The 17,187-nt window shown below is 40.3% G+C and overlaps 1 protein-coding gene across 1 annotated transcript in view; it reads left to right on the forward strand.

The window, feature by feature from the left end:
• Positions 1-15,828, forward strand: part of LOC149288284 (unconventional myosin-VIIb-like) — a 53,589-nt gene extending 37,761 nt beyond the window's left edge. Inside the window, exons 28-48 of the mRNA XM_089492015.1 lie at positions 184-357; positions 705-932; positions 1,457-1,624; positions 2,478-2,595; positions 3,250-3,376; positions 3,680-3,837; positions 4,016-4,197; positions 5,270-5,394; positions 5,505-5,662; positions 5,811-5,964; positions 6,580-6,735; positions 7,528-7,633; positions 8,875-8,988; positions 9,493-9,577; positions 10,208-10,210; positions 10,365-10,471; positions 11,881-12,066; positions 12,461-12,577; positions 13,110-13,193; positions 15,292-15,411; positions 15,751-15,828. Of these exons, the coding sequence (XP_089348141.1) occupies positions 184-357; positions 705-932; positions 1,457-1,624; positions 2,478-2,595; positions 3,250-3,376; positions 3,680-3,837; positions 4,016-4,197; positions 5,270-5,394; positions 5,505-5,662; positions 5,811-5,964; positions 6,580-6,735; positions 7,528-7,633; positions 8,875-8,988; positions 9,493-9,577; positions 10,208-10,210; positions 10,365-10,471; positions 11,881-12,066; positions 12,461-12,577; positions 13,110-13,193; positions 15,292-15,411; positions 15,751-15,828 (2,748 nt within the window). The remainder of the gene's footprint in view (positions 1-183; positions 358-704; positions 933-1,456; positions 1,625-2,477; positions 2,596-3,249; positions 3,377-3,679; positions 3,838-4,015; positions 4,198-5,269; positions 5,395-5,504; positions 5,663-5,810; positions 5,965-6,579; positions 6,736-7,527; positions 7,634-8,874; positions 8,989-9,492; positions 9,578-10,207; positions 10,211-10,364; positions 10,472-11,880; positions 12,067-12,460; positions 12,578-13,109; positions 13,194-15,291; positions 15,412-15,750) is intronic.
• Positions 15,829-17,187: the final 1,359 nt, after the last annotated feature.

The following is a 17,187-nucleotide window of genomic DNA, read 5'->3' on the forward strand; positions in this document are numbered from 1 at the left end:
CATAGGGTACCTGGTATCAGGGTCACATAGTAAGCTTGGTAATTTGTATCAATCCGCTACCAGTATTTTATTATAATAAAAAAAATCCATGAAACACAATATCATCTCTTGGATAGATTACAAAATTTATAATGTCCTGAAAAATGTGTTGTACTGATTTTTACAATATGGTGTATTTTGCAGGCTATGAAAGGGAAGGCTTCTTGGTCTGTGCCGGTTACCATAATGACAGGTCAGAGTGTGAACGTCCAGGTGGACTCTGCCACCTCTGCCCAGGAGGTCTGTAGGAGCATCGGCCAAAAACTGCAACTGAAGGACACTTTTGGATTTTCACTTTACATCTCCATTTTTGACAAGGTTAATTAAATACATGTTTGTATCTGTTTTCATGTCCCTGCTTGTACACAAGTAACACTGTGTCTATCCCTAACGCTGAAACAAAACTCATGTGCCTAACCATTGTCTTTGTAGTCAAACACAGTGCCTCGCTACTATATTTTAAATATACTGTCACCAGAAAATGTCTACATTTATAATAAATAACAAAAAAGGAACTGTGTGGAATGATTACCCATATAGGTTTAGATCGAATCTGCATTCATTTCATCCCTTCTTTTTAAATGGGTGCTCATTTTGAACATATTTGAATCTCATAACTTATTTACAACTGGTGGAAAATAATTTTTTTAATCCTTGTACCTCAGGTGTGGTCACTGGGCTTTGGGTCAGAACATCTCATGGATGGCATCTCACAGTGTGAACAATTAGCGAAAGAGCAGGGGGAGAAGGAAATGTATGCCCCCTGGCGACTATTCTTCCGTAAAGAGATCTTCACCCCTTGGCATGACTCTTCAAAAGACCCTGTTAGCACAGATCTTATCTACAACCAAGTTATACGAGGCCTTCGCTTTGGGGAGTATCGTTGTGGGAAGGTGAGGAGTGGGGATGTACCCCGAGCATTGTCAGGGAAGTAAAATATTTTTATTGGTGTTATTTGGTAAAGTATCTTGAAGGTTTCTTGCATGTGTATGTGTGTTGGTCCGCAAGTCAACAAAACTGGGGCAATAAGGCTTTATGAAGTCATGTATAGATATAGACTATATATATATATATATATATATATATATATATATATAGTATGTGTTGCATGTATATATATATATATATATATATATATATTGCAATCTGTATTATGGTATTGTATCTCCTTAACATCACCATTTATTGTTGCCCATAGTGACTGGTTAGGCTGGATTAGTAAAAGTTGCCCTATAAAAACAGGGTTGTTTGTGACCTCAACATATGAAATATATAAACAGTAGTGTTATTAAAAAGCAATGGCAATCCAGCACTATTAACCAAAGGCATTGCAGTGTCTAAAGGTATGGCAACGCTATTCTTTAGAATTATAAGTGGCATCTAACCGACACAAAACATAGTGTATTATCTCCTGCAGGAAGATGATCTGGTCGAGGTAATGGCAAAACACCATTATATTAAATTTGGAGAGGTGCTAAAAGAAGAACATATACACGATGTTGTACAAGACTGCATTCCTGCTAAGCAGCTGGAGCACAAACCCTTCACACATTGGGCAAACCTGCTGAAGGACAAGCAATCCAAGGTAGGACATTATTGAGGTCTCCCTATCATCTCACATAAAGCTGTTATTGATTAAATGATATGTGCCTGTGCTAGTCAATAGGTAGGGGCTGGCCAGTATTTGTTGGCTAATTAGCATAAGGCATGTTCCAAATTGTTTCAGTTGTATGCCTGCTGAGGTGTTGTAGTCACCTGTTTTTGGTTGTGAACGTTATGGGCACCAGCTCATAGTAAGAGTAAGAATTGCAAGCTCTTCTTGGTGTTTCCTCAATATGCGCAGTTCTAGTGTAATGGCTTGTAGTAGAGAAAGCTTTTCATGCAGGGGTGAACAGGACAGTTTAGTCAAGGATTTTATAACTTATACATTACTATGTCAGAGAAGTATCCATTGCTCTTAAATAGTACAGGGATCGCACAAGAGCATGTCATAAATCAAAGAACCACAGGGGAACAGCAAGACATGTAGTCAAGGCGGTCTAATGGTCTGGGAAGACAGCTGTGGTTTAAGAATGAGTAGGCAAGCTAAAAAGGGTCAAGTACCCAGAAAGCAAACAAATGGGGTTAGGAGACAGGAACACTGACAGCAGATTAGCATATCAACTCTTATATAGGCTTTGCTGGTGATTGGGGAGGTATGGCTACAGTACCTAGGTTTCCCCAGGTGATTTGAAGTAATTGCAGGCATAGCTGCAGCCAAACCACCTCGATACGCCCAGTCCCTGGCCAAGCAGGACTGGCCAGGGAAACCACATGGCTGCAAAACAAGCAGGTGGACCTGCCACTGCTATGATAATCCACGATAAATGTGTGAAACAATTTTATATTGCCTTCAATTCTTACTAAAAATGTTATGCATACATATATCTCTTTAACAGGCCAAATTTGTTGTGGACCATCTCTCAGATCTTCAGGTCAAGGAAGCTCTTGTTGAATACTCAAAGCTGCAATGGCCTTTATTATTTTCCAAGTTCTACGAAGCCTCTAAATTCTCAGGTAAAAGGGAAGAGTGCCGTATTCGATTGTTTTATATGGTGGTAAGGCCACTTTTAACTTACAACAGAACATTTTATAAGGATACCCAACTCATGATTGTTACACCTCAAAACTCAATAGTCTCATCGTACTTCCATACACCATAACACTCCATAACCCCAACATAATTTGAAGTTCAGAATTAAAATTATGAAATAAAAAAAGAGAACAACCAGAGGCAACTATACACAAGATGCAAGAAATGTACCAGACCCAAACTGTGTGATTTCTATGCTTACACGTAGTAGTTTGCTTTGTACCCATATGACCTTAAGGCCAACATTGCACTAAAAACCCTGCTCTTCAAATGCCCTGGTTATGTGGCTCCTATACGAAAATATACATTTAAGTCTACATTTCTGTGTAGGAGGAACAGGTATTTGATGACTGTGACCGTTACAAAAGGATGTGCATGTTCATATTGTAGGCAAAACTTCTGTGTCAGAAATCTGACCAAGTATGATGAGCTACACACATGAATACTGCAATGTACTGTAAACATACTAATTAATTCATAGAAAATGTATAACGAACACTGGAAACAATGTTCCAGCTCTCACAGTAGTGGCAGATAAATGAGCTGGATGCGTGTAACTCGGTTTTTCTCTTATTTAGGGCCCAGCATCAACAGGAACCATTTCATCATTGCAGTAAACTATAATGGAGTGAGCTTCCTCGATGAATCTGAGAAAAAACTCTTAGATCTGTCATTTCCAGAATTAATTCGCATCAGTACAAAAAGGTGACTACAGATCGCAACTGCACATACCATAACTGTTTCTTAAATGTGAAACTGAACACTGGATTGTAAATGTTCCTCCAATACTTTCAACAAACCAAGCCATATGCCAAAGAAATGCCAGACTTAAAACAACCGCTTGTTGGACACAAACTTGTTAAAAGTCACTCCAGTGTAGCTATGACATCAATGACATCACATGCCATGCTGCCTAACATAGAGACCAACAAGGCTCACACAATGCTGAGTGACAGTCCAATCTCTCTAATAATTACCTAAAGTGATCAGGTATCTTCTGCTTTTTAGGGCTGAGAAGCCATTTGGCCAGTGCTGTGTTTTAAATACGCTAAGAGGAGAAGAGTTTGTTCTGACTTCCCAAAACAGCGAAGAAATTGCCAGATTGCTCCTCCACTTTTTAGATGGTTTGAAGGCAAGATCTGAATATGCCGTGGCTCTGCAGAACAGCTCCAGGATTGCAGTGGAATCTCTGGATCCCAAAAGCAAGACTCAGACAGGTTACTGATCTATGTATTTTACAACAGCCTCAGTGGTGCATATGTAATGTTTATGGTTTGGGGAAAATCCTGGTATAATTTAAATTCATCTATTTAAATAGTATTAATTTTATTATTTTTTTCCCAGATGAACCTGAAATTCTTAGCTTCCGGACTGGAGATCTTCTGCACCTCAAAAAAAGTCCTGAGTTGCAATTAGGGCCCAACTGGACATATGCCCAGAATGAGAGAACAGGGAATAACGGGGCTGTGTCCCTGGATGCCATCCATATCATACCAACCCTGAGCAAACCCACCACTGAAATTCTGGTAAGGCAACTGAGAGTGAGGCTTTGTAACAAACATACCTGTTGCACAAATGTATATATAACATACTATTTACTATTAATATAAATTGAGATTCCACATTTCTTTGAACAGGATTCATCCATCAAAACTGGGCACTTAGACATTACATTGAAATCTTTTTTTATTCAGATGTGCCCAAGCAGTGACTCTAACCAGTACCCTATATCATATATTCCTCCTGTATAGGGGGCTTCTTAAAGCAGGGTGTTGGGTTGTATATCTAGATGGATTAGTAGCAGGAAGAGGAAGGTGGTTCTGCCGTTTTACAGATCTCTGGTCAGACCTCGTCTAGAGGATTGTGTACAGCTCTGGAGACCCCATCTCCAGAATAACGTTGATATTTTGGAAAGGGTTCAGAGGAGGGTTACTGAAATGGTGAATGGTTTGCAGGTTAAAAATGGGTATAGCTTGGAGGTAAGAAGAGAGAGGGAAGATGTGATATAAATATTTAAATGCTTAAGTAAGTTAAAGAAGACAGGATACACATTTATCTTAAAGCAGGAGAAATGTTAAAACAGGAGGCCATAATCTAAAAAGAGGGTCAGATGGTTAGATGTAATATAAGAAAGCTTTACTTTGCTAAGAGTGTGGTAGATAAGTAAAACAGCCTCCAGCAGAAGTGGAAGAGACTAATACATTGAGGGAGTTTAAACGTGCATGGGATAGGCATAAAGCTATCTTGAATCTCAGACGAAACAAAGGATTTAGGTCTGAGTCTTACAACTGGAAAAATGGGCAGACTAGATGGGCCAGATGGGTCTTATATTCTGTAAAAGCCCTTCAGTCTTTTGAAGGGCTATGCATTCCCAGTTTGGATGGTGAGAAGGGCTGCATGTGTCCTTTATTGGATACGTACAATGGGTAGGAGTAAGTGGAAGTTGGTGTGGGTGTTGAACACTGGTTTTCTCTGCATATATTTGTTTCTGTACAGTTTGAGATTAGCAAACAAGCCTTATTAATTCATTAGACATCATATGAAGATTTCTATTAGATTGTCCTTGAGTAGTCTACATAATTGTGTCCTGTTTTCCAGAGGTTGATTGCGATGTCTCCAGAGCAGCGCAAGTCAGAATTAATGAACTCTCAGCTTGATGAGTTTGACAAGCAAGAAGAAGTTAAACCATACACTTTGGAGGAATTTGCCATTCTGCACTTCCGGTAAACGTGTTGCAATGAGAATTCAATATGGTTAAAGATCCATATATGCTCATTGCCATATAGACGAATACAATAGATGTGCCATGCTTTTATTTTATCTTTATTCACAGGCCCCCAGATCCAGAGTCATTGTCCAGGGCGGTTTTGCAGAGATCTCGCGGGAAGTCACAATTATGGGCTTACTCCAGAGAGCCATTAAGACAACCACTGCTCCAAAAGGTGTGTGAGGTGTCAGAATTACGGGATTTCGCATGCCAGGCTTTCACTGATATCCTTTTTGAGTGCATCAAGGAAAAAACTTGAATGTTAGGCATCAGTGCATGTTGTAACCATAAATTTCCAAAGCCCCAGAAACCAGAAAGTGTTTATCAATTTACCATCTACCCTTGTGTTACAACCACCTTAACACTTCTTACCTATCATGAAATATATGGGAGACTACCCATCAAAGCAGTCTCACTCTCCAGTGGAGTTCACAGATCAGATATTCATAGGCCCTGTCCGTGAAGAGGCTCTCAGGGATGAAATTTACTGTCAGATCTTGAAACAGATGACTGGAAACAATAACAGGTAACTTTACCATTTCAGTTTGATGAGGAAATATTGTGCATTAATAATATTCCATATGAAAAAGTGATTTAGAATAAAGAGCAAAATATATAATATATATAATTCATTTGTGTGATGTTTTGGTGTTGATATCCAAACTTGAAAAGCTTTGATGGAACAAACATGTGAATATAGATGTGTGTCTAATACACATACACGGCCAGGTTGTCCTAGACCAGGTTGTCCTAGAGGCGGTAGGTCAATTCCCCCAGCGGGCAAAGGGCCAGTCCAACATGGACTGGGTCACTCACGGAGGTGGGAATGCAGCCATAAAAGTGTGGCTACCTCACATTCAGAATGCCTCAGAAGTGGTCAAATCCTACACACATACAAAAATCATGATATAAAAGTACACTATAGAATAAAAAAAACAGTCATTAAGAATAACAGTTCCCAGAAGTCTTGTTACAGTATTCTGTACTTCATCTCCCTGTGTTTGATTTTCTTTGTGCTAATTTTATCGGTGTATTTCTTTGATTGTCGCATATATATGGTTACATGTTTTATTTTGTATCTTGTGATTTCCAAAGGCTTGGCTGCTGGCACTAACACAAATGTTTCTTCTTTAAAAAACAGCTTCAGCTTGAAAAATGGCTGGCAGCTTCTCTGGTTATGTACCGGCCTTTTCCCTCCCAGTAAGTTGCTACTGGTCCATATGCAGAAATTCCTAGAGAATCGTCGAAAAGAACAATTAGCCAAGGAGTGTTTGAGGAGAATCCAGAAAGTGCTACAGTAAATACAACTTATTTTTATTAATTACATTTTACTTGATGCATTTATATGTGAAAATCTCTTCTGTTTGTTCTTTACAAGAAAGGAAGTGGAATATGGGATAAAAAATAAGCTGTGAGATAAATAGAGTAAAGGCAATGAGCAGGACAAAGTGTGAAGAGGAAAAGTATGAGGAGAGTGCAGAGAAATGCTGCAAAAGGGGAGAGAAAAGCTTTTAGGGAAGGAGAGAACAAAAAAGCCTAAGGAATAGAAAAACGAGGCTGGGGAAGAGAAAGGGAAAACATACTGACACATTATGTGTTCATTTTCAAGCTACTTGTTTAATTTTAAATAGTAGGTATGTAAGGACATTAGTAACAGTATTATTCACGTAGTATTTTTTTTAACAAAGAGCCTCCAAAGTTTTATTTTCCAAAACATCTTCCAACAACAGTTTGGCAGAGATAATTCTACAGGAGGTCAAACATATGGGATATGTGGACAGACATTTATACACTGTAGATCAGCAGTTTCTGAAATACTAAGACATGCCCGTCTGGCACCCACAACCAGCAACAAAGTCACTTAAATCCCCTTTCTTCTCCATTGCGATGCTCTGTATGAACTTCAGCAAGTTGTCTTGACCACGTCTACATGCCTAAATGACTTGAGTTGCTGCCGTGTGACTGGCTGATTAGCTATTTATGCAATTGATGGTGTACCTAATAAAGTGGCCAGTGAGTGTATATATCTCACACTCATACGTTTAAACAGAGCTAGGCTTCTACAATCTCTTTATACTCTACATTGCAGAAGTGGTGCCCGGAAGCAACCTCCTCATATTGTGGAGGTCGAAGCCATACAACAGATGAGTACCAAGATCTTCCACAAGGTTTATTTTCCAAATGACACAGAAGAGGTAAGGCTGTCAGTGACATCTGTATTAGAAGTGTCTAGAAGCAGAGCCGGCCTTAGGTGTTCTGGCGCCCTGTGCGAACTACTCCTCTGGCGCCCCCCCCCCCCACTAGGGTCATAAATGAAAACATTGGGGTTTTTTTTGTTTGTTTTAACTTTATTTAACATCCTCCATGTTAAATAAAGTAAAAAAAAACTTTATTTAACATGGAGGATTTTAAATAAAGTTAAAAAAACAGCAAAAAACCCCCCCGATGTTTTAATCTAGGTCCAGAGGGGGCGGCAGCGGACCCTGCGTCGTCGGACCCCGCGTTGTCGGGCGTCGTCGTCGGACCCCGCGTCGTCGTCGGACCCCGCGTCGTCGTCGGGCGGCGTCGGACCCCGCGGCGGCGCCCCCTGGAGTGTGGCGCCCTGTGCAGTCGCACAGGTCGCACACCCCAAAGGCCGGCCCTGTCTAGAAGTAAGCAAAGGAAAGGTTATTTTTTTCTACAAGCAGACATGGGAGGGTTGGGATCTTCTAGGCTGGGAGCAAGGACCCTGGTCCCTTGTGTGCACATGCACATTTCCACACGCAAACACTTACACACTAACACACAAATACATACATACACACTAAAGCATCCTCACTGTATCACACCATCATACCATCAGATCGCTATACTTCCAAAGCTTTTCCGTTCAACTGCTTGCAGTGTGAGTGAGCAGTCGATGAACTGCCACAGGGTCACATAGCATTGCGGTAAATGACCCTGCCATATTCCTGCCTCTACAAGTGGGCCCATCCCACTCGGACTAGCCCATTTGAAGAATTGTGGACCGAAACATGGTTGCCCAAATACCCCATGAGCCTGTCCACCCGTGCAGACAGGTTAGTTAGGATGTGGAATGCACTGCCCTGTGAGGTGGTTTTGGACGATTTCTAGCAAACACAAGTATAACAATTTCACAATTCTTAAGGTAATGTTGATCCATGGAAGAACCTGATTGCCATTGCAGTATGGCTACTTGAAAGTGAACTTGATTGACTGAGTAACTGTTTAAGACTTGTAGACTACTAGTAGAGTTACATTCCTTTAGATAGATCAATGGGCACAGTAACTTGTATTAAACGTGATACACTTGGCTTCTATCGAGAAGTGCCATTTTTTTGTGATGTACCATTATAGTTTTTTTATTATTAAAGCACCCTTCAGCAATGTTGCTGTATTCATATTGTTTAAATGATTTACTGTCCTTTTGCTACAGGTGTTTGAAGTTGGAACAAACACAAAAGTTCGGGAAGTTTGTCAGAACATCTCTGACAGATTACAGCTCGTGTCCTGGGAGGGGTTTAGCATCTTTTTGAAGATAGGAGACAAGGTAAACTATAGCTCACTACTTAATTTAGACATACATTTTTAAGTCTCCAACCTAAAACTTTTAGTTTTCACATTATAAAATATTCTTCTTTATACATCACAGCTGTGCTTAAAATATTCAGTGTTATGCTTTCAGGGGAAGGACCCTTATTTTCTAACAAATATGTATATTGTTTAATGAACTCATGCAGTAAATACAGAATGAGACACCACACACCAGCAAGCAGGAGTGCAGGAATAAATGTTATCTTAAAACACAATGTACACCTTGACATTGGTAGCCCTGCCACTGGATCTTGCTGAGGACATATAACCCCTAATTCCAGCATAGGTGCATCTTCATCTTCCAAAACTGCTGAATGCCAGCTGTTTGTACCGACATCCAGAGTGTAGCTCTGGATGGGACATGACCAGCAGGACTGCCGCTGCAGAAGCTTATTCTCTTCTTTCTAGTAACTGCATTGCAATCCCCCTTTCTAATATTAAATCCCTCTTCCTATCTCAGGTCATCAGCCTTAATGAGCAAGATTATTTCTACGATTCCTTGAGACAATTGAACGACTATAATAAGAAGAGTCGGCCAGCAGCAGGTGATTTATCTTGGATTACCATACATTCCCTACTAAGCGTGCACATAGACCTCAACGACTTTCCTGATAGTATATTTACACTCTCTTCTGTTATTCTTTGGTAATTCACATTAACCAGATTAGAACAACAGAAAGCATCGCTATGGGATATGGTAAAATGACATCTGATGATATCTGATCATAGTGCATCCTGACACAATTCTCTGCTTTGTGCTTTGGGATGTAGGACATATCTTTGTGTAGGTTCTAGCTGAGAGGCCTGCAATGTGTGCTTTTTATTGTGGAAAGAGGTAAATTACAGTGGGAGAAAATGATTAAACTACTGGGCAAAAAATAAAGTAGGCTGAACATAAGAATATATGTTTGTGTTTAAAGATAACAGTTGTTTGCCTCTGTATGACAATGATAGTCAGGCATGTAATGAAAGCTAGCATGAGAATTAAACTTGGCCATGTGTCACTGACAATAGTTGTACAACTAAGAAATGTCTGGAAGAGTTTTCAGGATGCACAGGATACTCTAGTGTAGGTCTGGGAAAGCAGAAGCGTTTAAGATCTTGTGGACTCAAGTGTGTGACTGACATCATGATCTTGTGGAGTAATTATAGGTGAGAACTGAAAAATATTTCAGAAAGTAACCTTCTGGCTGCGGATATGAGCAAACAAATGAGCCATCGATGCATGTAGACTGGCTGTTTTAAATTAGATACTTTGTATGGTATTGGTCACAAGAATTCTATAATTAAGTCCTAAAACTTTATATGCAAATATATCATCTCTTATTGCAGGTGCACCTTCATTTGCCAGTTTTCAGCTCTACTTCATGAGGAAGCTGTGGGTTAATATCCAACCAGGGAAAGATATGAAAGCCGACTGTATCTTTCATTATCACCAGGTAAGGTATGATGACAGCTTATGTGAAAGGAGACAGGACTGACTACAGTGAGGTGCAGGTATTGGCCTGTAGAAACTTAACAAACTAGACAAGCAGGGCCGATTCCAGGCTCTGGTGGGCCCTGGGCAAACAATATAATAGTGGTATTAATAATAATAGCGTATTTTGGTGTTATGCCTGTTGGACATTTTTCTCTTGTAGTGGGGACAGGTGCTGTAGGTGGGGAGTACAGGACTTGTAGTGGGGGGACAGACAGGGGGCTTGTAGTGGAGGGCCTACTAGCCCTGTTCCCCCCCACTACTAGCCTCTATTCCCCCCACTACAGCCACTGCCCCCCCCCACTGTAGAGGGAAAGGTGCTGTAGTGGGGGGGATAGGTAGTGTAGTGAAGGGGATAGGTGCTGTATGGGGGGGATAAAGGTAATAGTGGGGAAAAGGGGCTGAGGGAAAATTAGTTGATTATAAAATTCAAAACAAAATTTATAAAAAAAAAAAACATTTGAAGATGGCCGCTGGACATGCGTATGAGCTTCTGAACTCAGAAGTCTCTCCTGATTATCAGAGACCTCCTTCACTCAGACTCCTCATTGCGGGACTGCCCCGGGCAACCCGGACATGTGGTCACCCTAGCCCCAAACCGGCAGTATGACTGCCAGTGGGCCCCCGAAGGTTAGTGGGCCGTGGGCAAATGTCCGCTGAATTAAGCGGCCTTGTAGACAAGACACAATTAAAATACTGATTATTTCCCTTGTGATATCCTATGTGGTTATTTGTAACTGACCTCCCTCTCTTGTGTCTTCCTGAACACTCCTACCAGACTCATTTTTATATCATCTCTCCCTTCATCTGCTGCCACCTGACCCTTACTTACCAACCCCCACCACCCAATATCTCTGTACTTATATCCATATACTCTCCTTCCCACCCTGTTTGTGTATCCATGATTTGTACGTGTGCTGGAATTCCCTGCCTCACTCTTTCAGGCTCTTCCCTACTTACTCTAACGTTAAGGTCTCACTAACATCCCACCTAACCAGAGAAGCAAACAATCTATCCTCTCAATACCTACCACCCACATCCTGAAATGAACTATCTATCCTCTCAAGGTTTAGATCCACAGTACACTGACCTCTCCAAATGACCCCTGTTACAATCCACTCATCCTCACCCAAGCCGTTCCTCACCTTATGTCTCATTCCCCCTTCTCCTTCTGTACCAGTATGTCTTAACATGCGTTTGTTATGGTCAATTACGTATATTGTCAGTTTTTAAATGTTATTGTTAATTTTGTATATTCTCAATTTTAACGTTGTTGCTAATTATCTTTCTCATGTATTGGAAAAGCCCTATGGAATCTGCTGGTGCTCTATAAATAATTTGTAGCGTAATAATGTTCTGTCATATATCCAGGAGCTTCCCAAGTATTTGCGTGGGTATCACCGCTGCTCTGGGGAGGATGCTGGAATTGTAGCTGCATTGATATACAAAGTGCAATACAACAATGATCGATCCCACCTGGCCACCATCAACAAAAATCTTCGGGAGGTAATACCAGAGTACTTACTGCGCAACAATACTCCAGAAGACTGGAAGAAGGTACGTCCCAGAATCTAGACTGAACTACTTGGTGTAATGACTTTTTTGAAACAAGAAGGTGAAAACTAGAAGAGAGACCTTTTACATGAGAAACTAGCTGAGACAGACTAAGGACCAGTGGAGAGTCCACCAGCATTTTCAGCATTTATCATATCAGTTGTGATACACCCACAACAAGCACAGTAATGCATGTTTAGCTGAGCTCACAAGCTTTGGTCACACATTTCACAGCCTCATTGATATAGAGACAAGCTGATTGATAAGAGACTAGTATACAGTGCATTTAAGATATACTGATAGACATAGCAAATCCATAGTGGTTTTTTTATAGAAATCATTCTAATATTTAATAAGCTCCTCTGATTGACTCTCGTTACTCTTCTTCATAATATAGAATATAATCACAAATTATAGCAAACATGAAAGTAAAACTGTGGATGAAGCTAAAGTAGCATTTCTGAAGATTATCAGCCGCTGGCCAACTTTCGGCTCTGCTTTTTTTGAGGTCAAGGTGAGTAAAATACAGTATTTGGAATGAAGACAGCGAACAAAGCAGGGTGAGGTTATATTAATTAATGACACCCTCCCTGTTCTTTGTTTCCTATTATTTTACCCTTAAAGGAATAGTCCAGCACAAAAACTAAAATAAATGATGGGAGAACATATTTTGGTTTCCTTATTTGCTGCTCTTTTCAGTCTCAGACAATGCCTTGTATTATTATTTTGCAATATATTATAGTGATTTGTACCTTTCCAGTCTCCAAGCTTGCTATATACTATTAACTATTTGTCTGACTGTATTTCAGCAAATGGTGAAGAACTTTTCAAGACATCCAAAAAGCTAGTCAATTAGAATCAACTGCAACATGTCTGGTAAAAATGCTGGGCTACCAAATTGGGTGGCTTCCCCTCTCTAATGCCATTCTCTCATGCTTTCTGGTGATAGGAACACAATTTTACCATATGTGTTAGTTGATTCTTGGTGACTAGCAGTGTATTTAACATAAGTTATCTATTGACATATAATTTTTTGTTCTTTACAGCAATCCTCAGATGCACAGTTCCCAGATATTGTACTGATTGCAATCAACAAACATGGAGTTTCACTGTATCATCCCAAGACTAAGGCAAGTCATTAAGTCATCGGATACAATATAGTATAATATGTGTTTATGCCACAGGGCATGCATATACAGTATGTGACAACATATATGCCTTTGTACTAATGAAAACACAGTTTCACTGTGTATACAGTGGTATTCTGATGCAAAGAGCTAAAAAGTGGAGCAGAAACATTCTATTAGTTGCTATGGTGACTGCATAATTTTTTACTATTTTGCACAAGTACCTTTATAATAAGCCCTACGTACTAGTGAGGCTCCTCATGGTATTAAGTTACACCACATTGGAGTGCAATGTTTGCTTTGTTGAAGACTTTTGATACATACCATATTTATCGGCATATAACACGTACCGGAAGTGAGGGAGACGTGGGTGCAAATCGTGCAGCTCTAGGATTCATCGGCGTATAACACGCAGGTAGGGTTTCAGCTTCGTATTTTAGTTATAAAAGTGCGTGTTATACGCCGATAAATACAGTATGTCTGAAGTACACCATGTGACCAAAAGCATGCAGACATCTGACCATCACACCTATAAGCATACCTGCGAACTCTGGGAGAAGCATTTCTTCTCTGGTTCTCTGGGTCAAAACCTGAATCCTCTGGGTCGCAGGTTCTTGACACGTCCCACTTTCCACACATTTCCCCTTAAAATGGGGGTGTTTCCAGCGATGTCAGTGGGCAGTCCTGGCCGCGTTCCCACAAGGGTAGGCTCTGTGTAGTCGGAGCCCAGAGGTTCCCAGGTATGTATATGAGCTTGTTGGACATCCCATTCCAAAACCATGGGCATTAATGTGGAGTTGCCTCAGTTCTTTTGTAAAGGATTTCCACAAAATTTTGGAGCGTGTGGAAATTTGTGCCCATTCAGCCGGAAGAGCATTATTGCGGTGAGACACTGATGTTGGACAAGAAGGCCTGGCTTGCAATTGGTGTCCCAATACATCCCAATGGTGTTCAGTGGGTTTAAGGTCAGGACTTTGTACAGGCCACGTGATTCATCAAACCATGTCTTTATAGATCTTGCTTTGTGCAACTAAAACAGGAAAGGGCCTTCCCCAAACTGGTGCCAAAAAGTTGGAAGCATACAATTGCGTAAAATGTCCTTGTATGCTGTCGCATTAACATTACCCTTCACAGGAACTAAAGTGTCCAAAACCTGATAAAAAGCTCCAGACCATTATCTCTTCTTCACCAAACTTAACAGTATGCAATATGCATTCCGGTAGGTAGTGTTCTCCTGGCATCCGCCAAACCCAGAATCTTCCACCAGCCTTCAGCATAGTGAAGCGTTATTCATCACTCCGCAGAACACGTTTCCAATGTTCCAGAGCCCAGTGGCACACCGTCACTCCACATCACTCCAGCCGACATATGGCATTACGCACAGTGATATCCGGCTGTTTGAAACTGTAGTGAGCGATGCTAGAGAGCACGGGCGAGAGACTATGAAGGTCTATGTATCTTTGGTGAGGATAACCGGAATAAAACGATTGTGGGAAAAGTTTTTTTGAGTTGGTTCTCGTACTTCTGCACTACTCAATCCCACAATCACGTGAAACAGCTTTGTTGGGCATATATTCTAAAGGTTCCTTAATTATGTTTTCCTATTGGTGAAAATAACTGTAGCAAGAAATTGGAGACAAAAGAAAATAATAAGATGGCAGGGAACCTTGATGGGAAACGGAACATCCCAGAGGCATTACATAAAGATGGAGTCTATAACTTTAGGGTCCAACTCACGGGGATTCCATGCTAATCTAATTGATAATTAACATTATACGGGGGCTGCACAGTTAACAATCCATTTCTTTTTCACTTTTATTTTATTCCATTGTGGTTTTTTTCTCATATTAAATGCTTGTGTTCAGTATCAGTCTGATTTCTGAAATGTGCAAATGAAGATACATTTGGATCTTGCATAATGTTATACGTTTCTGTAAGATATGTGTCGAATGGCAGTTGTTAAACAAATGCACATTTTGAAAGTTAAAGGACTGTATTCCATCCAAAATATTTCAACACGAGCTTTAGCGAAAAAATACACGTGATTTTACAGTAATTGCAATGTCATTTTGTATATTGCCATGTCTTTCCTGCGCTGTAGGATCTGCTAGTCAATCATCCTTTCAACAAGATCTCTCGTTGGAATAGTGGGAATACATACTTCCAGATGACAACTGGGAATCTTGTGCGTGATAATAAGATCCTGTGTGAAACCTCACTGGTAAGTAGCAATAATATCAGCGGTGTTCCCTGACTGGCCATCTGGTAAAACAGGCAATTTCCCAATGATCTGCTCCCTCAGTGTGCGCCTGCTTATGAGTATGGGAATGTAGCTGCCAGCCGCACGCACCTGATTACGAGGAGCGAATGAAATCCCCAGTCTGGAGCTGAATGTATAATATATCTTATTTGACATGTACGATAAAACCTATAACGTGCTGTGTGAAGGAAACTAAATCAGCTACACAACTGTCAGTTTATACTTCATTTGACAACATGGAGAGGGGTGTGTATATACTGTGCTTTGTGATGTTTCATTTATTAATATATTTCTGTGCAGGGCTATAAAATGGATGACTTAATGACATCATACGTCCACTATTTGATGTTAAAACACCAACAAATGAGCTCAAGCTAGCAATGAGTGTGACAGCTACTACCGTGAAGATTATTAACTCTCTATTGATCATCGTTAACTTAAATGGCCTTTCCTGCCAGTCTGTGCCTCTCTCTGTAGAAAGCACAGCCCGTTCCAGGCTCCTTCTCTACAGCTGCAGACAGCACCTCAGCAGTGGACAGTACCAGCGATCCTGCAGAGCATTTCTTCTGTACTAGTTCTCTGCTCCAACCTGCAGAGCATTTCTGCTCAGGACCACCATAACACACTGGTCTGCTCGTGCAGTGCATCACTTCTCCTTCTCTGTCAGAAACTTCATATTACTCACTTAAGAACATAATTTCAGTACATAAGGTTAATTACCAGCAGTGTCTTTGTATTCTCTTTCCCTATTACCTGGACATGCACAATTCCAAGAAAAACAGAACCTTATCCTATTTATGCCAGGCTCTGAAAATGCTTATTAGTTCACAACACAAATCTGCAGATTATCACTCATTTCATTCTTTCATGACTGAGGTTCTTGAAATCATCCATATTGTATCCACATACCCAACCCAAATGCTGTAGCATATTACACAGCCTCAGTACAGACAAACGCTGCAGAGTATCTCTCTCATCTAGCAATTAGGGCAAGTCCTTTATATACAATTCCCAGGACAATGTAAACTTTTAATCTACCTCTGTGCCTGACCGAAACATCACCCCGTGTTTTCTATGCAACAAATTGCGGATCTTACTAAAAAAAAATAACTAGGTGCCTTTATTATACTGAAAATCTAAAAGCCAAGAAGTGTCATCTTGGAAGATGCTCCATCATCTGCCATAGAAAGCAAACGCTCGATTTGTATGTTGAATATATGTATATAGATTTATATATATATATCTTTATACTATGTTGAAGGCACTGTGGAGTAATACTTATTATGGAGTAAATGAATGACATCACTGCTATACTGTACAGCGTTTATCTGAGAGGCATCCATTGTACGTCTCATTGATTTTATTTAAATAAAATAGATTGAAAGTTATAATACAGAGGGCATTTTTTTCATGTCTGTCTTGTCATTTCTGCAGCTGCGTGTCACTGAAACCTTTGAACTGGAAATAGATTGTGACTCTATAACTATATTTGGTGGATAAAATATATTGTCACGAAGGATACAAAAATTTAAAAAACATCTCTCTCCTTAAGAGGTTAAAATAACATTAAAATGGATCCAAAATCCAGCGCAGGCGCTGTTAATGCTGTAAATGACTATTGTAGCTGGAAACGTCTCATTTTTAATGGAATATCTTCATAGGTGTACCGAGGCTTTTTATCACTCCCATCACTCCTATGTTCCAATGGCACGTTGTGTTCGCTGATCCAAATTTATG

This window comes from Sceloporus occidentalis, unplaced genomic scaffold, assembly GCF_023333645.1.
Source record: "Sceloporus occidentalis isolate IW3139 unplaced genomic scaffold, rSceOcc1.0.p SCAF_53, whole genome shotgun sequence".
NCBI lineage: Eukaryota > Metazoa > Chordata > Lepidosauria > Squamata > Phrynosomatidae > Sceloporus > Sceloporus occidentalis.